The sequence below is a fragment of the Pinus tabuliformis genome, chromosome 7 (assembly GCF_031772625.1).
Source record: "Pinus tabuliformis cultivar Carrire ecotype Pingquan chromosome 7, CPIR1, whole genome shotgun sequence".
In the NCBI taxonomy this organism is placed as follows: domain Eukaryota; kingdom Viridiplantae; phylum Streptophyta; class Pinopsida; order Pinales; family Pinaceae; genus Pinus; species Pinus tabuliformis.
In genome coordinates this window covers 1567836482-1567861855 of record NC_142293.1, presented here as the reverse complement: position 1 = coordinate 1567861855, position 25374 = coordinate 1567836482, and the positions used below count along the sequence as shown (strand labels likewise).

The 25374-nt window shown below is 39.7% G+C and overlaps 1 protein-coding gene across 2 annotated transcripts in view; it reads left to right on the top strand.

Annotated features, from left to right (window-relative positions):
- Window positions 1-25374, top strand: part of LOC149254047 (4-hydroxy-tetrahydrodipicolinate synthase, chloroplastic-like) — a 90654-nt gene that overhangs the window by 33019 nt on the left and 32261 nt on the right. The window contains exon 2 of one of the 2 annotated variants that reach the window (XM_089460062.1): window positions 24923-25064. The exons of the other annotated variant lie outside the window; for it this stretch is intronic. Within the exon in view, the coding sequence (XP_089316188.1) occupies window positions 25015-25064 (50 nt within the window). The 5' untranslated portion in view covers window positions 24923-25014. The remainder of the gene's footprint in view (window positions 1-24922; window positions 25065-25374) is intronic. 2 annotated transcript variants of the gene reach the window in all.

The window sequence follows — 25374 nt, the reverse complement described above, 5'->3', positions numbered from 1 at the left end:
TTCAACAATCCATTCCATTAGAAAGGAACCTTAATTTGTTAAAATTGGCAACTAGGGCCAAAACTCCATGTGGGTCATCTTATTTATGGCAGCTTGATCCCTCTCATTGAGAGGTGTAGGATTGCTCTAAAGATCATCCAATTCCGATAAGTATTTATGAAGATATGAATTTATTTAGATTATGGACAAATTGTTAAGTCGACTAGCAACTTATGTAGGCTCAGAAGCCCAACCGACATGTCTATTCAACCTCTACATTTTTAGTATAAATAGAAGAGGACTTGAAGTCATTTGATACACTAACTCTTCATGTGATCTCCTCCTCTCCACGTCTTTGGGTTTTTGGTGAAGGAGAGACGCATAGAGGATACGCTGGCCTATGTACGAATGATGCCCTAGATCTAAACGCAGAAGCCCTAGAAACTGTCATGGAGAAGTCTATACGCAACAAGAAGGCTCATCATTCCGTCTACAATTGATGCAAAGGAGACTGTGCTTGGGGGCAAAGAAAAGGAGACAAAGCTATCCACAGTGATGCCCTAGCAGTAGTAAGCCGCAGGCTTAACACGCAGAAATCTTTGCATAAGGGAGCCGTTGTTAAGGAAGCCGCAGTCTCCGCAGTAAGGTATTGACTGCACCGTGGTGCAGTCATGGCACTCTCAGCATCTTGTGATGTTCTATGATCTGGCAACATGGTGTAGTCATGGCACTCTCAACATCCTGTGATGTTCTCTGATCTGGCAGCATAGATCAGGCAACGTAGATCAAGCAACATGTGATCTGGCGGAGTAGATCAGGCAGTGTGTATTGAAGTGATGATTCTCGGCATAAGGACGCAGTCACCATGAATAGAATACCCTCGGCCTTCACACATCTATGATATAGCTGTAGCTGATCTATTATAAAGCAGTTATGCTACAACGTGAAGGATCCGTGTTAATGCCACATAGCTGTAGGTGATAGCGTGGTAAAATCCAACGTTGTTTATGGAAAGAAGCAGTTTTGACACCAGATCTCGGTGGTTCTTCTGTAGCTGCTTAAGCATATTGAATAACAGCATGAAGATGATCCAAGTAACGTATCTATTGCATAATGCAAACAGTGATTTGAATTACAATAAGTGACAAGGGTAACATCCCTGCATCTATGTCTTAACATTCGGATCTGTATGGGCATATTACATGGCCTCGACATACTTGTAAGGATCTCGGTTGGATGAAAATCTCGGATGAAGGGACTGAGTTATCTCACACAGCAGTCCTGAAATATAGATCTCGGTGAAATCCTTATGGCAGTACAAACATCTTGTACAGCAGTGACGTGGAGTATTAAATGATGTTCTAATATGCAGTCACAATGATCATAAGCAGTAATGTTTATGATGGTTACAGTCTCAACATAATGAGAATGATAAGGATGAACAGTCTCAGATCATGATGATGAATGATGCAGCATGATGGGCATGGGCAGCATGATGATGGGAGCAGATGGGAGCAGCTCAGTGACTAGGTGCAGCACAGTGACGGGTGCAACATGAGTACAAGCTGCAACACTATGTTAGGTGAAGCCGTTACCTTGGAGAATCAGTTGAAGCAGAATGTCTTCAACTGATCTCATGTATCATCATGATAGAAGATCATCTATGCTCATATCTAGACAAGTCAAAGTGTTGACTTCTGTTGTAAATGTACTATCTCTCTCTCTCTCTACTGAACTTTGAAGAACATAAAAGAAGAATTGATCAAGGGTTTCCTCACATTGGGGTTTGTCCCTGGCTAGTGCCATATCTTGTGTCCTCTTGTCTTGGCTTGTCTTTTGCGATTTATGTTTATGTTCTATCTGCAGTTTACTTTAATGTTGATGTGATTGCTAATCTGGAAAAGATATTGAGCTAACTGTGAAAATTCAAATAAATTGCTCTAGCATAGAACATACCTAAAAGTAACATAATTGAAGTCAAAGTCTATAAACAACATTTTTGCCCCTTGGATGCTGCCATTGAAAGCCATAACATCATGCAATCCTTGCTTTCGTCATCAAAATCCTTAGTTGCTTACCATCCTACTCTTTTGGTTCCATCTTTTCGGAAAAGTTTTGGGCTATGCCTAAAAACAAAGTAGTGTTTGTTCCCAAAGCAAAGGTTACACATGGGCTTGACTTTGATCAAGTTACCTTTGTTTGGGTCATAAGATCATTTAATAAAATTCCTCTCAACCACATTTTTGACCACTACCTCAAAGTGATCCTATGGTTCCCATATATATGTATGTATGTATAAGAAAGAAACTGGGGCACAAAATTTTCATATCATTCATGAATCTCGGACTTGGAATAAATCCAAAAATAGAGTTGCCCTTAAGAGAGGTCCAAGCCCTCTATAAGAAATTAGTGTTAGCATTTTGTTTTGTGTATTTTTTTGTAAGTGTTTTTGTTTTTTGTTTTCATTCATTTTTAGTGACCTTTCACGCCATTTGAAATGATTGGTACGTTAATGAAAAAATCCCACTGAGACAAAAGATATGTTGTTTGAAACGGTTGATATGTTGACCAAAACAACCCATTGAAACAAAAGATATGCTGTTTGAAACAATTGATATAACATTAAAAAATTTGAAATGCCATTGAAATGCTTCAATGATGTTTCTTAGGTGTTTTAGACAAGGATACATTTTCAAAACATCAAAACAGGTTTCCAACACTTCAAGGTGGAGTTTTTAGTAACAGAGTGTTGGAATGATAGGAAGCTTTAAATCATGAGTTGGTGCTCCAAGATGATGCAACTTGGCTTATCGAGTCGCTGTTGGCCAAGAAAACGAGTGGACATTTATTAGAAGCTATGTTCCTTGAAATGAGAAGGAGAAAACAAAAGCCAAAACACCACTAAAATGTTCTAGTCATGTTTCAAAGATGTTTTGATATAGGGAAATGTTTTCAAAATGTTGGAATGAGTTTCCAACGCATCAAGGTAAAGTTTTTCGTAACATAGTGTTAGAGTGATAGGAAGCTCTGATTCCTGAGCAAATAACTCCATGATAATGTGACTAGGCTTATCAAGTTGTGAACAACCAAGACATCTAATAGACAATTATTAGAAACTGTTACTAGAAATCAAAAGTACGAAACAAAAAACATGTTTAGAGCAGGGAACATAAATTCTTCATTTTTGAGATAAGAAATATTTTAGGTATTTCAAATAAATATGCAAGAATAATTAAAATTTGTAACTGGCAATACTCATCATACAAGTTTTTTTGCAAATCATTCAAATTCATAAAATTAAAAAGTGATCATATCAATATTCATAACAAAAGCTAGGGCATCAATAACATGATTTATGTTCACAACATGAAGTTTGTAACAATGCAAATATCAAAATGTTCACTGTGTAGTTCATGAATGATAAATTAGTTTGCGAAGTGACTTATATTTGTATTCCAACTCCTCACTCTTAACAATCCGAGTTAGATCCTGTTCATAGATCAATAGTATTATGGCTAAGATGTTCTAACATATCTTTGCATTTACTTTCAACACATCTGAAGGCGTCTCATCCTCACTATCATCTTAAGAATTGCCATAATCCAGTAAAGTGGGTCAAACCAGGTCTGTCTATTGTCAAGATAGAAGGTGAAGATTGAGTGAGCCTTCCAAATATTTAACCTTTTGGAAGGAAAGGTGATTTCTATTCACATAATGAATGGAGGGATACTCAACCGAATTTTGCTCACATGCCAATGGCTAGTCACATCTTTAGGAAAATGGGAATGGTGTGATTAACATTTAATGATAAAAACTTGAATAAGGAACTTACACTATATTTCTTTTAAATTTAATGAGACTAGAAGCCAATATATTAATGACACGTCTATGGATCATATCTGTCCAACTATCTCAGATAATAGACGCTCTGGAATCCCCCAATTCTATCTAATGTAATGAAATCTTTCAATGTGAGCACTCTTTTCCCCCCCAATATTGGTGTCCTCATTTTCTCAAAAATAGGTGTGTGTAGTCTCTGGGTGTATCCTTGACCAAATTGTGTGCCATATTCTTGTTAAATGAAGTTAGAGGAGGAAGGGTTCAACTAGATTTAGCAGGTGTACTAAATTTGGTAGAGGGACCCACAAGTGGGGCCAAGGCTCACTTTTTTATTATTCCTTGACCTAGGAAAATGTAAATTTTCCTATAGTCAATAGTTCGAGCGATCTCAATTGTCCAAGGAGACTTAATCTCAGCCCTTTGTGGGACTGGTGGGCCTAGGTCGATTTCAAAGAGGTAAAAGGGCACAAACTCAGTAATTATGCACTAGAGAGATTGGTGTTCTGCTCAACAAAGACAAAGGGTTTTCTGTTCAATGACTAGGGCTTCAGATTAGTGCAATTAGACGTAGAAAGAGAGGCCGATTCAGCCTCAGATCTTTTCCAACCAGCGTAGACTTCTTCTAGGGGCCGCATTCAGTGCGTAAGAGGGTCGTATAGGCCCGTGCGAGTTCGTATAGGGTGCAAATGAGAGGTCGAGTTGGTGTGAAGGGCGCTAATAAATTGTGCAGAGGGTTAGATGAGTGAAGGGAGGCTTTCCCTCATGTTTGTAATAATTTTTCTGAAGATCTTTGCTAAGCATAATAAGAAGAACACCAAGTTTGTAGGTTTTCCCCAGTTTGGGTTTCCTGGGTAGATTTGTTGTGTATGTTTTTATGGTGTGTTTGTCTTCATTTGTTCCTTATTTCTGCTGCATGCTAGTCAGTAAACTTAGTATATTTGTGGGTTAAAAGTTAAAGTTCAGATTTCAATTCTTTGCTTTGTAAAATTCACAAATTATATAGCTCGGTTTTAAGAATTTGACCAGTAGAATGTCTTACCAAGATTTGAGACTAGAGCACAGTTTGGAGGGAGCAACGAATTTCTGTTCATGGAAGGAAAAAATTCTGTGGTGCTTGAGGAGCAAGGTGTGAAGGAGTTTGTGGAGAACCCACCAGCCACACCAACTCACCCCCAGTTGGTTCCGCATAACAAGAATGATGCAAGATCGAGAAGGATCATTCTTGAGGGAGTCAAAGGCCACATTGTGCCACATCTTTTCGGCAAGAAGACTACTAGAGATATTTGGACAATCATTTTGAACCTACCAAGACACAAGTGAGGCCAAAAAACTCGCGCTGAAGGACAAACTCAGAAATATCTGGATGGGCAAGTCTGAGCCCATAATTTCTTACCTCTCTAGGTTCACCTAGGTGAAGGACGAGTTGGTCAGTGTGGGAGAGATAATACCTGAAGCAGACATGGTGAGTCTTGCCCTATTAGGGCTTCACAAATCATGGGATAACTTCCAGGACGTAGTGAGGGACAGAGAAAAGCTTCTAGATTGGGAGTCGTTGTGGGGTGACTGTGTTTAGGAGGAGATTTAGAGGTAGGCTAGTTCTAGAGCTCATGTTAAGCATGAGGACAAGGAGAAATTTTCCCTAGCTGGCAAAGCCAAGAGCAAGAAGAGCGCAAGAGGGGCTGAGTCTAGCTTCAAAGGCAAGAAAAAAAGAAGGATCTCAACAAGATGAAATGCTTCTAGTGTCATCAGTTTAGACCAGGGTTACAGGGGAGCACCCACCCCCTAGAGTCCGCTCCCAGAGCGCTCTCACTTAAAAATAATTCGCTCCTTCGTTTTTTGAGAGCGAACAAGGGAGCGATCGAGGAGTGTTCGCTCTCGTTCGTTCCGGGAGCGATATTTTTTAGGTGGGAGCAGTCGGGGAGCGATTGCTCTCGACTTCTCCCGCCTAAAAAAATCACTCCTAGTGGGCGAAAAAAGCACAACCATGCGGAGGGGGGTTTTGGAGGGAGGGGAGGGGCAAAAGAAATAAAAGGTCCTCCTCCCCTCCCACAATTCACCATTTGCATATGAGAGAGCAAGGAGAGGTATTTTGGAATTGAAGCAAGAGTTGAGGAGGAAGATTGAGAGGGTTACTTGGGAGCTTGAGGAGCTTGCAAGGGAGATTGGAGCTTGGGATTGAAGACCAAAGAGGTAGGATCTAGACTCTAATCTAGCATTTGTGTTTTTTATATGTTCATTGTTAAATGAAAATATTCTCTCCTTTCTTTCAAGTTTCCCATTCCCATTCTTCCATTTTACTGCAGGTAAGAAACCATAACTCCACCAAAGTTCAAAGAATCAAAACTTCAAACATCATGGCTACATGGCTTGGTATTCTCTTGATGTTGGTTTCCTTTTTTGTTATTATGGTGTTGGAGAGTAGGAGGGTTGATGAAGAGGATGAAGAAGTAGGTAGTGGTGGATTTGAAAACCCAGGAAAGGAGTACCTTGGTGAGGAGGAGGAGGAGGAGGAGGAGTGTGGAGATGACGAGGGCACAAAAACCAAATTAGACGAAACCCCATTGTGGAAATATGTTTCTAGGCCCGATGGAGGGAAAGGGGGTGGAACCACTAAATTTACATGCCTCCATTGCAAAAAGACTTACACAGGTTCATACACCCATGCCAAAAAGCATCTCTGTGGGAAAATGCCATGGGATGGAAATAAACAAATAGGAATCAAAACTTGTGGAAGTGTGTCACAACATCAAAGAGCCAAATACATAAAGGAAGAGGAGGAAGCCCAATATAAATCTAAAAGATCAAAGGGTGACTTTGAACATGACACCACTAGTCCACATTCACATAGACTAAGAACTCCATGAACATCCTCCCATGGTAGTGGATATGGAGGCACATCCTCCCATGGTAGTGGATATGGAGGCACAGGAACAAACATCCCTTTAAGGCATAGAACCATATAGGATTTCTTTGACGAAGGGTGTAGGAATGATGTGGATTAAAAAATTTACCGGTTTCTCTATGCATGTGGGATACCATTCAATGTTCTTCACTCACCTTATTGGCATGAACTGGTTTCTGCCATTATGATGCCCCTAAAGGATACAAGAGCTCTACGTATGACAAGGCTAAAACTGTGGGACTTGATCATGAAAAAGCAAAAATAGAACATACTTTGGGTAAAATGATAAGCTCTTGGAATGACCATTGTGTGTCCATTGTATCTTATGGCTGGACAAATGTAAAAGGCAAGCCATTGAGAAGTGTTCTTGCTGTGTCTACTGGTGATGCAGTCTTCCTTTCAGCGTATGATTACTCAGAAAAGTTCAAGACTGCCATCAACATTGCAGAACCATTACTTCAAACAATTGAAAGAATTGGGCCATACAATGTCATCCAAGTCATCATTGATACTGCTTCTAATTGTAAGGCAACGCGAGCAATTATTGAGGATAGATACCCCAACATATTTTGGTCTGGGTGTTTGGTTCACACAATGAACCTTTCGATGCATGATATTATTAAGAACAAACACCCTCAATACAAATGGATTGGTGATTTTTACAAGAGAGACAAGAGAATGATAACATTTATTACCAATCATAGCAATACCCATGGGATTTTTCGCAGTCACTCAAGTTTGGCGCTGTTGAAGATGGCGAAGATTAGATTTGCTAACTATTACCTCACCTTCAAGTGCCTTGTGAAGGTAAGAGAGTCATTGACTAGCATGGTATCAAGTCAACATTGATAGGTATTAAACAACAAGGCTCCAACCTTAGTTGACAAGCAAGGTTTTGAAGAGGTGGAGAACACCGCTCTTGATGGTTTGTTTTGGGCACGTGTGAGGGAAGTTTTGCAATTCACCAAGCCCATTTATAACATGATTCGTTTTGCAGATACAAATGCACCAGTGATTGGGGAGGTGTATGAGCAAATGGATAACATGTTGGGGCAAATAAAAGATATTGTTTAGGAAAAAGATCCCAACTTGTATGATATTATTCACAAATTTGTGTGTGCATAGTGGGATAAACTTAATGTTCCACTACATGCCTTGGCATATATCCTTACGCCAAAATACTACTCTCCATCTTGGTTGGGCAAACTTGCACCTAGGGGTGGGGTTAGGGCCAAACTCCATACAAATCCAGAGGTACAAAATGGGTATATGACAACATTAGACAAGTTGGTCCTTGACAAGGAGGAGTGTGCTAGATTGCGTCTTGAATTAGGCAGATACTTCACTAGCACTGGAGTGTTTGGTTCTTTGCATGCAATGGAAGATATGGACAAATTTGATGCTATGACATGGTGGGATGTGTATGGTGGCCAGGGAATTTTTCCAAATCTGGCAAGAAAAGTCCTTTCACAAGTTGTAAATACTTCTTCTGTAGAGAGGTGTTGGAGCACCTATAGCTTCATCCATAATGTGAGAAGAAACAAACTCAATGAAAACCAGGCAAAAAGCTTGGTTTATGTGCACTACAACTTGAGGTTGTTGAGTCATTATTGTGATTGGGCTCGAGATGATACATCATATACAACTTGGGACAACAACCCAGAGGAAAATAATTTGGAGGATGGTGCTCTACATCTAGAAGAATTAGAAACAAAACTTTTGAAAGTTGATGAAGAAGCAACAACAACCATGCCACCCCCATCATCCAGTAGCAGTGCTCGAGTTCGAAAATCTTTGCCTTTGCTGCCGCTACCTCCATCTTACATATACATCTTCATGTGGAGGTATTGTGCCTTCTCGTTTTGGTCATCCGACTATGTGGGAGAGACTCCCAGTAGACCATCACGACCTTCCCAGAAATTAGACATTTCTTGTGGCAAGAGGCCCAAACATTAGCAGTGGATAATGGATTTACCTGTATTTTATAGTTTCTAGTAGTTTTTATAATTGTTGACTCTTTCATATTATTATGATATTTTTTGTAAACAATATATGACAATTTAAGTTTGAAGTTGGCAATTTTAACTCATTCGTAATGAATTATGAATATATTATATGATGCGTCGTGAAAGTTGAAACATTTTATTTCATGTTAGATATTCTTTGTTATCGTTTGGTTACTTGGTAATGATAATGGTTACAAGTTACAACTTTTAGTGATCAATGATGATAAATGTTATATTGAATTTTAAAAGCTTGAAACTTTAAGATTGATGAATCATGAGACTCGATATGTTGTATGCTACTAACTTTTGGACATGGTTGATGAAGATTATAACTTCTATATGATTGATGTTATATGGTTCAATCCATGTTTTTATGCTTTTTATATCTAATTTATCATTCTATATGTTTTTGTTGGCATATATGCATCAAAATATATAAAAATTCTCTCCCAATTCGCTTCCGAACCAAGAGCTTTTGAAAATGTCGCTCCCCGCTCCCGCTTCCACTCTTGCTCCCCGCTTCCACTCCCGCTCCCGCTCCCAAGTAACCTTGGTTTGGACAATACGCCACCAAGTTTCCTTAGAGGAAGAAGGGGTCCAAGAAGGACCAAGTGGTAGCTTCGGTAGAGGTGGACGAGTTTAGTTCCAGGTTGAGAAGGAGTTCTCGCTCATAGCTTGCATGGAAAGCTCAATAGCCAACAACATATGGTACATTGATAATGGAGCATCCAACCATATGGCTGGGAAGAAAGAATATTTCTACTATTTGAAGGAGAAGGACATGCACTTTCACATTGAGCTAGGAGATGATGGCAGGTACTTGACCAAGGGCGTGAGTACTGTCAGATTTTAGAGGGAGTCTGGTAACCCTCTTCATTTCAAGGATGTCCTTTATGTTTTAGGTCTTAAAAAGAATCTTGTTTTAGTTTCAGGCTTTCAGCCCTAGAGTACAAAGGTTATGATGTTATCTTCAATAGGAGAAAGGCATTCCTCAAGCCCTTAAATTATGGAGCCATGAAGTAGATTGGAGTGAAGGTGAAGAACCTCTATAGGCTACAATTTGAGATAGCCATGACCTTGACCAGTAGAGAGGGCCGTGAGCAAGGCCGAGACCTTGGGGTGCTATAGCATAAGCATATGGGCCATATACACCATGGAGCATTGAAAATCTTTAGGGAGATAGCCACAGGGTTGCCATAGTGCAACATGGACATCCTTTCCCAACAATGAAAACCAAGCCAAGGGCATCTTGGACTTGGTTCATTCAGATGTATGTGGTCCATTCTCTTCTCCATCCCTCATGGGAAAGAAGTACTACATCACCTTCATTGATGACCATTCGAGGAAGACATGGATCTTCTTCATGAAGAAGAAGGATGAGGTGTTCTCGAAGTTTTAGGAGTTCAAAGCATTGGTGGAGAACCAGATAAGAAAGAAGGTCAAAGCACTGAGATTAAATAACGAAGGGGAGTATCTCTCCAATGCCTTCAAGGATTTATGTGCCAAGGAGGGCATAAGGAGGGATCTCACCACACCGTATAACCCTCAACAGATCGAGGTGGCAGAGCGCAATAATAGGAGCATTGTTGGAGTGGCCAAGGCCATGTTTCATGACTAGGGATTACCTTATTTCTTTGGGCAGAGGCATGCAACACTATAGTCTTTTTGTAGAACAGGAGTCCACATAAGGTTCTTGGACGAGTTACACTAGAGGAGGCATTCATTGACAAAAAGTTGGATGTTTTCTCACTTATGTATTTTTGGTGGTTTGGTCTACTGCCACTTGCCCTCAGAGAGCCAGAAGAAGCTGGAGTCTACAACAAAAAAAAGAGGCATTTTCGTGGGCTGCAGTGAGACGTCTAAGGCGTACAAGGTGTACGTACTAGCATTGAGGAAGATAGTTATCAGGCGTGATGCCAAGTTTGGGTAGGAAAGGGCTCTCAGGAAGTCCTTAGAGTGTGAGTAGGCTACAACGCAGGTTAAGGAGTTGCAGGCTTAGTTATCCCCTCAGGCCATGCCACATCCAACAATTGAGTAGGACAGACAACAGTTAGTTGAGGAGGCAGCATAGGAGTAGGATGAGAGAGAGGAGCGAACAAGGCCCACTCCAACAATGATACTTAGCACAGGCAAAAGAAAGTCGAAGTGGGTTGATCAGTTGATTCAAGAGGCTTAGGACAGGGTTGTGGCACCCAACTCCATATTTAGGCAGAGCAAACAATGACAAAGATACACAATTTATTTGGCATTGATAACTGAGGCTTTAGACTCAGGGCCTTCTAGTTACAAGGTGGCAACTTCCCAACAGGTTTGGTTTGATGCTTTGGTGGAAGCGTACTCTTCCATCATGCAGAATGATGTCTAGGAGATCATGCCAAGGCCGAAGGGCAGATTCGTGATTAGATCTAGGTGGGTCTACAAGATTAAGCATTGAGTTGACGGGGGCGTGGAAAAGTACAAGGCTAGATTCATAGGCAAGGGGTTCTCTCAGGTGGAGGGCATTGACTACGATGAGACTTTTGCACTCATGGCTCGCTATTTGTCCATTAGGACCATATTGGCACTAACAGTGCAGATGGGGTGGATGATCCACCAAATGTACATGAAGACTGCCTTCCTTAATGAAGTTGTTGAGGAAGAGATTTGCATTGAGCATCTAGAGGGGTTTGAGGCACATAGTAGGGAGACATGTGTGTAGGCTCAAGAGAGCTCTTTATGGGCTTAAGCAGGCCCCATAAGCGTGGTACTCTCGCATTGACAACTATCTTTTGGGACTAGGCTTCACCAAGAGTGAAGCTGACCCCAACCTATACTACATTGTGGTTGGGGGTTAGCCTCTCATTCTTGTGTTGTACATAGATGACCTCATACTGATATGGGACGAGAAGCTCATTAGTGACTGCAAGAAGGATCTTGCAACAGAGTTTGACATGAAGGATATAAGGCTTGTGCACTATTTCCTTGGGCTGGAGGTATGGCAGGATGACAGATAGATTTTCTTGGGACAAGGCAAGTATGCTCTAGAGATTCTCAAGAGGTTTCACATGCAGGAGTGCAGGCCCATGGTCATGCCTCTAGTGACAAACTGGAGGAAGATAGATGCTAGTAGAGCGGAGCAAGTTGATTCTACACTTTGTACACAATTAATTGGTTTGCTGACGTGTTTTGTGAATACATGACCTAATATTTGTTATGTAGTGAACCAGTTGAGGCAGCTCATGATTGAACCTACTAAAGTACAGTGGGTAGCTTCCAGAATCCAAACATATACTTAAGTACCTGTTAAAATTGGCAACTAGGGCCAAATTCCACTCTGGACAACTCATTTGATGGAGATGATGATTGCATTGAATTTCTCTTTTCGAGAGGACCAAAATTGACCTAAAGATCATCAAATTTGGACAAGCAAAAATGTGGTTTTGAATTTATGCCCACACATGTGCAAATTGTCAAGGTCAGCCACATCATCATGTAGGCTCATGAAGCCCAAGAGATATGTCACTTCACCCTCAACGACTTGTATATATATATAAGTGACCTCCAACCTCATTTGGCACCTCACTCACTCACTCATTCTTCTCTCTCCTTCTCTCATTGGTTTGTATATCTATTGGGCATATCTTTTTTCTCTCACACGTGGCAAGGAGGATGAATTTTAGAAAGAATTACAGGGTTGGAAACTTCAGATTTTCTTGCAATTTGACCAGTGTTGACCTACGTTGAATTTGACTTTCTAGGCAAATTTTGACTTCGATCTTTTAGGAGGATCTCTGTCTCAACAGTCCACATTTATTGGCACAAAAACCGAGGCTTTCTGTTGACTTTGACTGTGTGAACTTCAGACCTGCAGCTAGGGTTTCTGCAGCAGATTTGACTTTGATTTTAACAGAGTTTAAGGAGGAATTTTGGGATTGTTTCAAGGCATCTTGACCATTTGATTAGGTCGCATTTGACCAAGGTTGACCAAGCTCTTTTGTGCACTGTTTGCTGCTGCACCATTGACTGGTTAGGGGCCAGGGATGATTTGACAACTGTTCACTGAGAACAACATTGCAGATTTTGACAGGGATGTTTTTGATATCTATTGGCAAGTCAATTTTGACTTTTTGTTCCTTCTCTCTGCTGAACATTTGATATAATAATAAGAAGAATTGATCAAAGGGTTTTCCCCATCTTGGGTTTTTTCCCTAACATCCGCCAAATCTAGTGTCCTCGTCTTGGCTTGTCTTCTGCGTTTTTATTGTTCATGTTCTATCTATAGTTACTGTCAATGCGATTTATGGTTGATGCGATTGCTATTGGAAAACTAAATTGGAAATTGTCATTGGGCGGCTAAAGAACATTGAAGTAATTGTGCTAAGCATAGAACTTGTTAACTAAAATTAACATAGTATCAGAGCCCATGTGAAGACAAAGCCCAAGCAAGAGAGAGAAAAGCAATCGCTAAGAGAGATTTGTTAGACAAACTATTGGACAAGCCTCAATGGCTTGTACATCTTACTTGAAGACTGAGGATAAGCTCAAAGGAAAATCTGACTATTATGCATGGAAGATGACTTTGGGCATGACTTTGTAAGAACATGATGCACTGGACTATGTGCAAGGAAAAGTGGTGGAGCCTCCTTCAAATGCACCTGCTACTGCGAAGACGAAGTATAAGGAAGGTGAGGTGAAAGCTAAGAAAATTATCATAGACCCCATTCAAAAGCATTTGGTTGCCTATATTTTTGATTTGGGAACATCTAAGGAGATGTATGATACGCTGGTTGGGATGTTCAAAGTGAACAATGCAAACCAAATACTCTTTCTCAAAAACAAGTTGAAGAATATCAAGATGGATAAAGGGGAGTCTATTGAAACCTACTTCATGAGAATAAATCAAATCAAGAATCACCTACTATTTATTGGAGAAGTTATTACTGACAGGGAGCTCACTCTCATTGCACTCTGAGGTGTCCCAAGATCATGGGATGTGTTTAACACCACCATTCTCAATAATGACATGATACTTGGTTTCAATGAGTTATTGACTAGAAGCACTCAAGAGGAGATTTGGATGATGGAGAGAGACAAGCCTTCAAATGGAAATGAACTTACTACTTTCTTCGCTCATGCAAAAAGGAAGAATAATGTTGTTCCAAGAAGGCAGGGTCAAGGATTCAAGAAGGGTATATTTATTGGCTACAGTGAAAATTCAAAGGCATATAGGATCTATGTACCTGGTCAAAGAGATGTGGAAGTAAGTTGGGAAAGCTAGAGATCTCCCTATCCCATGGAAGGACAATGATGATGCTATAGAAAAATAAGATGAACCTCCAACAAATGAGCCCATGCCCGATGTTGATGGTTTGATGGATCCTATTGATCCACCTCGTGGTGATACCTATGCTTCAAGGAAACGACCCTTCACTCAAAGATACTCTTGAATATGTTGAAAGACATATTGCTCCAAGAGGGACATTTCGTGAAAGTAAGAAGCCGAACAGGTACCAAGGATATTTCGCTGCTATGAGTACTATTGTTCAAGTCGAACCATGCACATTCGAAGAAGCCATAAAGCACCAAGTATGGAAGGATGCGATGAATGAGGAATATGAATCTATCATGAAGAATGATGGATGGGATGTGGTACCTAGACCCAAGCTCAAGTCCGTGGTCACCTCAGAATGGCTTTACAAAATTAAACATGGCGCTGATGGGAGTGCTGAAAAATATAAAGCCACGTTCGTTGATTGAGGCTTCTTTCAAAAGGAAAGAGTGGACTATGACGAGATATTTGCACCAGTTGCCTGATATACCACTATTTGATCTATTATTGCTCTCGTTGCCACTTAAGGATGGAGCTTACATCAAATGGACGTTAACACTGCTTTCTTGCATGGCTCGTTTAACGAGAAGGTCTACTTAGAGCAACCTCAGGGGTTCAAAGTTCAAGATCGAAGGACACATGTATGCAGGTTGAAGAAATCCCTCTATGGGTCGAAGCAAGCCCCTAAGGCTTGGTATGAGAGGATTGATGGCTTTCTTATGACACTGAGATTTACAAGGAGTTATGTTGATCAAAACCTATACTTAAAGGTTGAAAAGGACATGCCTCTCATTTTAGTCCTTTATGTTGATGATCTCTTTCTGACTGGTGCGAACCCTCTCATTTATCAATGTAAGAGGGAGTTGACTTCTGAGTTCAAGATGAAGGACCTAGGATTGATGCACTATTTCCTAGGCTTGGAGGTTTGGCAAAAGCTAGGTAAGATTTTCCTTTCTCAAGGAAAATACATAGTGAAGCCACTCGAGAGATGTGGGATGTTGGATTGCAAGTTTGTGTCTACTTCGATGGAACTCAACTTCAAGAAGATATGTGGAAATGTTGCTGGGCCCGAATTGGCAAATCCTTTCGAGTATCGACAACTTGTGGGAGCCTTGATGTTCTTGGTAAACTCCTGTACAGACATATGCTTCGCTGTGAATACATTGAGTCAATTTATGGTTGAGCCTCATCACATACATTGGATTGCTGCTAAGAATCTCTTAAGATATCTCTGTGGCAAAATCAACTATGGGCTGAGATACACTACTGGGAATTTGAGGCTACATGGATATACTGATGTTGACTGGGTTGGCAGTGTGGTGGATTGAAAGAGCACGTCAGGATGTTGCTTCTCATTGGGGTCTGCTTCGATTTCTTGGATGAGTAGGAAGCAAAAATCGATTGCTCTAAGCACCATCGAGGCCGAATACATTGCAACTAGTATGGCCTGTTGTGAAGTTGTTTGGTTGAGGAAGTTCTTTAGTGAGCTATTTGAGCACGTGCTGGATACCATCGTGATCTATTGCGACAACCAAAGTGGGATTCGCCTTTCAGAGAATTCCGTGTTCCACGACCACTCCAAGCACATTGATATTAGGTACCACTTTATCTGAGATATGGTACAACGGGGAGCAATAAGGCTCCAACACATTAGGACCGATGAGCAGGTCACTGACATCCTCACAAAGCCCTTGGGGAACGTCAAATTCTTAGCCTTCCGAGAGAGACTTGGAGTCGTGGAAGGACCCTCTCATGAGGGTCTTGCTTGAGTTGGACACTGAGCTCTGGGAGCTCCTGGGGGCTTGGGGTACTTCTTGGAGCTATGAGCGACCATAGGGTGAGTGGTTCACCTTCCCCTATAGGTGCGTTGTGTACAGGGTGAGTGGTTCACCTTCCCTTGTGATACCCCATGATGGTTGACATGTGTGTAGGGTGAGTGGTTCACCTTCCCCTATGATTGATGACACATGTGTGTAGGGTGAGTGGTTCACCTTCCCCTACGATTGATGATATATGCATAGGATGAGTGGTTCACCTTCTCCTATGGCATATGAGCAAGATGAGTGGTTCACCTTCTCCTGTGGATGCCCCAACATACATCCTACCCATGTAGTTCGAGACTCATGGGAAGTACCTCTCATTTGGCCAATGAGTTGGGAAAAGTGGATAGGGACCATATCAGTGTTGTTAAAATCGCGATAAAATCGCGATTTTTTCAGCTTGCCGATTTAATCGCGATTTTTATACGAAAAAATCGCCTATTTTTTTTGCCGATTTTTATTGGAAAAATCGCGCTTTTTTCAAAAAATCGCGATTTTTTCGAAAAAATCGCGATTTTTAACGAAAAAATCGGGGGGGATTGGGACAGCGCGATTTTATAATTTTTTTTTTGGTTTTTCATTTGGTCATTTGGGTTTTTTCATGCAATTTTTTTTGAAAGAAACAAATAATTTTTGAGTGGGGCAGCTTAATGATAAAGTCTAGGCCCTAGTATGGATATGCTATTCATGGTAATGTTAAATTCTTAAAGTAAAAGTGACATTCTCCTTAATCTTCATTTTCATCCTTTTACTTAAATTTTTAACATTACCATGAAATGACTCAGGATGTTTGAGAGTGGTTCCAGCCTCATTGGATTTCATATGGAGAAAGTAGAATTTTAGATTTCATTTAAAATCCAGCAGACTTATCAGTTTTTCAGGATTTCAGGATTGGGAGATTGTAATGTTTCCAGGTGACACCACCTGCTCGGGCTACCCCTGCCACCAGTAGAGGACGTGGTCTATCTCCTATAGCTCCTACTTCTAGTTCTTCAGCTTCTAGAGCACATCAGACTCCACTGCCATCTCCACCAGCACAGGCACCAACATCTACATCTAGAGGGAAAGGGAAAGCTGTGGCATTTTCTCGCAAGAGGGGCAGAGGAAATCAATAGGATTAGACTTCATTTTATTGTCTATGACATTATGACATGATGAGATACATTATCATATTTTTTGTTGATATTTTGAGGCTGAGTTGGGACTCAGGAGTCAGGACTTACTATTCAGGACATGATTCAATGTTATGTGTGATTTTAGCGCTAGAAATGATATTAAACATCTTATATATTAGTTTTTTTATCATATTTATGTGTCAATGTATTTATTTTATGTTGTAGATGGTTTAGATATTAAAAAAATTGAAAAAAAATGAAAAAAAATGAATATTTTTGTACCAAACGATTTTTTCCCGCTTTTTTCCGATTTTTTCCCGATTTTTTCCGATTCGTTCCCCGCGCCGATTTAATCCCGCTCGCGCTTTTAACAACATTGGACCATATCACTACATATGGATGCATTGTGTACTACCGTACTCCCTATGTCTAGGATGCATGGTGTTCAACAACTTGATCTGGGATCAAGTCTGATTAGGGTTCTACTCGTGGACTGACTTTTGTCAGTGGAGAGTGGTGACATCTTGTGATTCACTCTCGATTGATTCTTCTTCATTATCTGTATAAGTGTTCAACAAAGTAGAGATGAGATACAAAGATGATACATGACGATAGGATGGCATGATGATTGATGATGATGGATGGATTGGCAGGTGGAATTCTCCCTAGTTGAGAGGGAGTGTTAAAATTGGAAACTAGGGCCAAATTCCACTTTGGATAGCTCATTTGATAGAGATGATGATTGCATTGAATTCCTCTTTTCGAGAGGACCAAAATTGACCTAAAGATCATCAAATTTGGACAAGCAGAAATGTGTTTTTGAATTTATGCCCACACGTGCAAATTGTCAAGGTTGGCCACACCATCAATTTTGACTTTTTGTACTCTCTCTTTGCTGAACATTTGATATAATAATAAGAAGAATTTATCAAAGGGTTTTCCCTAGCTTGGGGTTTTTCCTTGGCATCCGCCAAATCTGGTGTCCTCTTGTCTTGGCTTGACTTCTTTTATGTTCTATCTTACAATTACTGTCAATGTGATTTATGGTTGATGTGATTGCTATTGGAAAACTAAACTGGAAATTGTCATTGGTCTGCTAAAGAACATTGAAGTAATTGTGCTAAGCATAGAACATACCATTGTTAACTAAAATTAACAGTACCTCAGAGGCACAATTGATTATGGGCTGTTGTCCAGATAGGTAGATGGAGTGAAGATGGAAGGCTTCACAAATGCAAATTGGGTAGGGGGTTCCATGGACATGAAGAGTACTTTAGGTTGCACCTTCAGTGTTGTGTCAACAACTATTTCCTGGTTCAATAGAAAGTAGAGATCTGTTGAATTGAGCTCAGTCAAGGCTGAATACATGTCTGCCAAGCTGGCAGCTTGTGAGGCCATCTAGTTGAGAAAGCTGCTTGTTGGGATTTTCAGTCAGAGGTTGGAGCTATAGTCATGCAGTGCGACAATCAGAGTTGCATTAAGCTCTCAGACGATCCAGTGTTCCATGATCGCTCAAAACACATAAAGGTCCGGTACCACCATATGTTCAGAGGGGCAAGATCAAACTTCAGTACATTCCTACAACAGAGCAGACAACAAACATATTGACTAAGGCTTTGCCTAGAGGGAGCTTTGTCCATTTCAAGGACAAATTGGGTGTAGTTCAGAACACCTTCCTCTCTAAGAGGGAGTGTTAAATGAAGTTAAAGGAGGAAGGGTTTAGTGAGATTTAGTAGGTGCGCTAAATTTCGTAGATGGACCCACAAGTGGGGCCAAGGTGCAAAAATAACTTTTTATTATTCCATGACCTAGGAAAATTTAAATTTTCCTAAAGTTAAGAGTTGGAGTGATCTCAGCTCTTCGTGGGACTAGTGGGCCCAGGTCAATTTCAAAGAGGGAAAAAGGGCACAAAATTGGTCATTATGCACTAGAGAGCTTGGAATTTTCCTAAAGTTAAGAGTTGGAGCGATCTCAGCCCTTCGTGGGACTAGTGGGCCCAGGTCGATTTCAAAGAGGGAAAAAGGGCACAAAATTGGTCATTATGCACTAGAGAGCTTGGTATTCTGCTCATCAAAGAAGGGTTTTCTGTTCAGTGACTAGGGCTTTGGATTAGCAGAATTAGAGGCAGAAAGAGAGGCTGATTCAGCCTCAAATCTTTTTCAGCCATCGTAGACTTCTTCCAGGGGCCCGCATTTAATGTGAAGAAGGGATGTACAGACCCGTGAGAGTTCGTGCAAGTTGCAGAAGAGAGGCCAAGTTGTTGTGAAGGGTGCAAATAAATTGTGCAGAGGTTTAGCTGAGTGAAGGGAAGTTTTCCCTCACATTTGTAATCATTTTTTTGAAGATCTTTGCTGAGGATAATAAGAAAAACACCAAATTTGCTGGATTTTCCTAGTTGGGGTTTCTTGGGTAAATTTGATGTGTATGTTTTTGTGGTGTGTTTGTCTTCATTTGTTTGTAAACTCAGTATATTTGTGGGTTAAAAGTTAAAGTTCAGATTCCAGCGCTTTGTTTGGTAAAATTCACAAATTAGATAGTTGAGTTTGAAGAAAACTAACACTTCCTTCAATAAGAAGACCTACAAACATAGAATGTTATGCGATTTGCAAAGAAAAGCCTTCCAACTGATACATCGACATATGTAAATTGTAACATACCCAATACCCTCCCTACCATGTTGTGGATATGGAGTACTTCCTGAAGCCTCCAAACACACACCAACTTTGTGCTTTGATACCACAACATAATTACACCAATTGGCATCCCCTGTTGGACGTTAGAAGATTAATCTTTCTTTTAATCCAAATCTTTATCTTATGGTCATAAATTAAACATGCTGGCATATTCTTGTCGTCACCTCTACATCAATGGATAGAATTTCTAATATTAACTACCTTGGATGTCTAAATCCATGTTTACCTTTTCACATTTACTTGATACAATTATGAAATTACCATGCGAATTATCAAATAACAAATGGCATCATGTGGATACACAGGTTTATAAAAGGGGAAAAATGATACTGATTGGCGTATATCAACCACATTTGCTAATGTGGTTGTGCTAGCGTATATGATTGCAAAACTAAGCATTAGCCAACTTTCTTACATGTAATTCATGGACAATTATAGAATAACATTGACCATAACCAATTAACACACTTCCCAAAAATGATAAAACACAGATCTTCTCATACATTAAATAAACATAGCTAATACGTGGGCAATTGCAGGAGTATTTTTTGACAAAAATTGAAGAGAACAAAACGTGGAGCAGAGGACTTGCTCTTCTCAGTATTATAAATCACTTAAATAAGATTACATTGGAAACACCAGTAATAAATGATTGGAGTTAAACTCGACTAAACTGGACTTAACTGAAACTGAACTAGGACACTGGGAGGGACGGTTTTGACACCTAACAGGTGGTTGGGATTAGGTTCTCCAACACTCCCTCTTAATTACAACCACATAAAAAATTCAATTAAGATACATGCTAGTCTATGTCTCAGCTAGGTTTACAATTTAAAAATTGACTTCAACTTTTCTTCTTCTCTTTTTCCAGATCCTATAGCCTCTACACTGTTTTAGTTCTTTCTTCTTGTTGTATCCTTCAAACCTCAGTTTCTTCATTTGTTGATGCAGGTCTTCCATTTTCCCAGGTTGTCTAAGCATATCTTGGACTTCTTCAAAAAACGAGTTGTATGTTGGCTGCTGCCACATATTATCTTCTGTTGTGCGTTTTCATCATCAATGCGTTGTAACATGAGACCATAATACAATTTCATCTCTTCAGGACTCCAATACTTGAAAATTTCATTGATGTTCTCATCATCCAAGATGTCTTCAACATGCATTTCTGCATCTTTTATGTAGAGTTTATGAAGACATGGTGTTGCAAGCCATGTTTCAAGAAAATTTAGTTGTTCTTCAAAATCATTTTCTGTACCTGCACATTGACATTGGAAATTAAAGTATTACAAATAACTTAAATAAGATTACATTGGAAACATCAATAATAAATGACTGGAGTTAAACTCAACTAAACTGGACTTAATTGAAACTGAACTAGGACACTTGGAGGGACGGTTTTGACACCTAATAGGTGGTTGGGATTAGATTCTCCAACACTCCCCCTTAATTACAACCACATAAAAAATTCAATTAAGATACCTGCTGGTCTATGTCTCAGCGAGGTTTACAATTTAAAAATTGATTTCAACTTTTCTTCTTCTCTTTTTCTAGATCCTATAGCCTCTAAACTGTTTTAGCTCTTTCTTCTTGTTGTATCCTTCAAACCTCAGTTTCTTCATTTGTTGGTGCAGGTCTTCCATTTTTCCAAGTTGTCTAAGCATATCATGGACTTCTTCAAAAAACAAGTCGTATGTTGGCTGCTGCCACATATTATCTTCTATAGTGTGTTTTTCATCATCAATGTGAAGCAACATGAGACCATAATACAATTTCATCTCCTCAGGTCTCCAATACCTGAAAATTTCATTGATGCTCTCATCATCCAAGATGTCTTCAGCATGCATTTCCGCATCTTCTATGCAGACTTTATGAAGACATGGTGTTGCAAGCCATGCTTCAAGAAAATTTAGTTGTTCTTCAAAATCATTCTCTGTACCTGCACATTGACATTGGAAATCAATGCTAAGTTTAAAAACATCTACAAAACCACATTGGTTTTGTTCTTTCTGCTCTGCAATGAGAGCTTCCTTCTGTTGCACTTCCAACTCTGCTTTTGCCTTTGCCTCTGTTTTCTCTTTATGGGCTTCTTTTTCTGCCTCTTCCTTAGTTTCTGTCTTTGTCTCTTCGACTTCTTTACTAACCTGTGTTGCTGTAAATAGGTTGTCTTCCACTGACTCACCAAATAACATCATGTCAATATGATGTTTTTGTTGTATCACCTACAACCATACATCATTAGCCAATAATTCTTCATCAAAGATTACATCAACAATATTAATTGCTGGATTCACCATAGTATTGACTTCTCCAATGACAGTTTCACTGTCATTAGCAAACTTTGTTGCTGGGTTCACCAAAATTTCATCAGCAAGTTCTGTTGTTGGTTTTACCAAATCTTCATCAGCAAGCTCTGTTGCTGGATTCACCAAACTTTCATCAACAAGCTTCGTTGCTGGCATCATCATATTATCATCAACAAGCTCTGTTGCTGGAATCAACATATTTTTATCAACAAGCTCTGTTGTTGGAATCCCAAGTTTTCATTCACCTGTGGCTATGCACAGTGGGGTTCGTGAGCATCTACGTGTTCCTTCTCTCTTGCTTCTGTGACTTCTTCACAGACGTCATCCACTTGTGGTTAAGCATAATGGGATTCATCTTCAACTTCAATGCTCCCCTTTACACGAAAACATCTCTCAAGAGTATCCCAGGCCTCCTTGGCTGTCTTGGATTCTGAAATCAGGGGAAGAATGCTGTCATCTACAGATTCTTTTATGCATTTCAATGCAAAGGCATCCTTTTGCCTCTTTACTTCCAGATCTAAAAAGATCTCAAACATCTATTGTTGTCGCTTTGACTTTCTTAGCCTCTTGGCTTTTCCCATTTGTTGAGTGTTGGCTCACTACGACTCAACAAGCAAAAAATATGTAGACTCCAAGCAAAAAATTTGTAGGCTCGTTTGTTTGTGGAAGCCAACACTAAACAAATGGGAAAAGCCAAGAGGCTAAGAAAGTCAAAGTGACAACAAGAGATGTTTGAGATCTTTTTAGATTTGGAAGTGAAGAGGCAAAATGATGCCTTTGCATTGAAATGCATAAAAGAATTTGTAGATGACAACATTCTTCCCCTGATTTCAGAAGCCAACACAGTGAAGCAGGCCTGGGATACTTTTGAGAGATGTTTTCGTGTAAAGGGGAGCACTGAAGTTGAAGATGAATTCCAATATGCTTAGCCATAGGTGGATGATGTCTGTGAAGAAGTCGCAAAAGCAAGAGAGAAGGAGCACACAGATTCTCATGAACCTCACTATGCACAGCGATAGGTGAACGAAACCTTGTTGATTCCAACAACAGAGCTTGCTGATGAAAATGTGTTGATTCCAGCAATAGAGCTTGCTGATGACAATATGGTGATGCCAACAACGAAGCTTGCTGATGAAGATTTGGTAAAACCAACAACAAAACTTGCTGATGAAATTTCGGTGAATCCAACAACAAAGTTTGTTGATGACAGTGAAACTGTCATTGGAGCAGCCAATACTGGTGAATCCAACAATTAATATTGCTGATGTAATAGGAATTATTGGCTAATGATGTATGGTTGCAGGTGATACAACAAAAACATCATATTGACATGATGCTATTTGGTGAGTCATTGGAAGACAACTTGTTTACAGCAGCACAGGTTAGTAAAGAGGTCGAAGAGATAGAGACAAAAACTAAGGAAGAGGCAAAGAAAGAAGCCCATAAAGAGAAAACATAGACAAAGGCATAAGCAGAGTTGGAAGTGCAACAAAAGGAAGCTCTCATTGCATAGTAGAAAGAACAGAACCAATATGGTTCTGTAGATGTTTTTAAACTTACCATTGATTTCCAATGTCAATGTGCAGGTACAGAGAATGATTTTGAAGTACAACTAAATTTTCTTGAAGCATGGCTTGCAACACCATGTCTTCATAAAGTCTGCATAGAAGGATGCAGAAATGCATGTTGAAGACATCTTGGATGATGAGAACATCAATGAAATTTTCAGGTATTGGAGTCTTGAAGAGATGAAATTGTATTATGGTCTCATGTTGCAGCACATTGATGATGAAAAACATATTACAGAAGATAATATGTGGCAGCTGCCAACATACAACTCATTTTTTGAAGAAGTCCAAGATATGCTTAGACAACCTAGAAAAACGGAAGCCCTGCACCAACAAATGAAGAAACTGAGGCTTGAAGGATACAAGTTACAACAAGAAGAAAGAGCTAAAACAGTTTAGAGGCTATAGGATTTGGAAAAAGAGAAGAAGAAAAGTTGAAGTCAATTTTTAAATTGTAAACCTAGTTGAGACATAGACCAACAGGTATCTTAATTGAATTTTCTATGTGGTTGTAATTAAGGGGGAGTGTTGGAGAATCTAATCCCAACCACCTGTTAGGTGTCAAAACCGTCCCTCCAAGTGTCCTAGTTCAGTTTTAGTTAAGTCCAGTTTAGTCGAGTTTAACTCTAGTCATTTATTACTGATGTTTCCAATGTAATCTTATTTAAGTGATTTGTAATACTTTGATTTCCAATGTCAATGTGCGGGTACAGAGAATGATTATGAAGAACAACTAAATTTTCTTGAATCATGGCTTGCAACACCATGTCTTCATAAAGTCTGCATAGAAGATGCAGAAATGCATGTTGAAGACATCTTGGATGATCAGAACGTCAATGAAATTTTCAGGTATTGGAGGCCTGAAGAGATGGAATTGTATTATGGTCTCATGTTGCAACACATTGATGATGAAAAACACACTATAGAAGATAATATGTGGCAGCAACCAACATACAACTCTTTTTTTGAAAAAGTCCAAGATATGCTTAGACAACCTGGAAAAATGGAAGACCTGCACCAACAAATGAAGAAACTGAGGTTTGAAGGATAAAACAAGGAGAAAGAGCTAAAACAGTTTAGAGGCTATAGGATATGGAAAAAGAGAAGAAGACAAGTTGAAGTCAAATTTTAAATTGTAAACCTAGCTGAGACATAGACTAGTAGGTATCTTAATTGAATTTTTCATGTGTTTGTAATTAAGGGTGAGTGTTGGAGAATCTAATCCCAACCCCCTGTTAGGTGTCAAAACCGTCCCTCCAAGTGTCCTACTTCAGTTTTAGTTAAGTCCAGTTTAGTCGAGTTTAACTCCAGTCATTTATTACTGCTGTTTCCAATGTAAACTTATTTAAGTGATTTGTAATACTTTGATTTCCAATGTCAATGTGCAGGTACAGCGAATGATTTTGAAGAACAACTAAATTTTCTTGAAGCATGGTTTGCAACACCATGTCTTCATAAAGTCTGCATAGAATATGCAGAAATGCATGTTGAAGACATCTTGGAGGATGAGAACATCAATGAAATTTTCAGGTATTGGAGTCCTGAAGAGATGAAATTGTATTATGGTCTCATGTTGCAGCACATTGATGATGAAAAACACACTATAGAAGATAATATGTGGTAGCAGCCAACATACAACTCGTTTTTTGAAGAAGTCCAAGATATGCTTAGACAACCTGGAAAAATGGAAGACCTGCACCAACAAATGAAGAAACTGAGGTTTGAAGGATACAACAAGAAAAATGATCTAAAACAGCTTAGAGGCTATAGGATCTGGAAAAGAGAAGAAGAAAAGTTGAAGTCAAATTTAAAATTGTAAACCTAGCTGAGACATAGACCA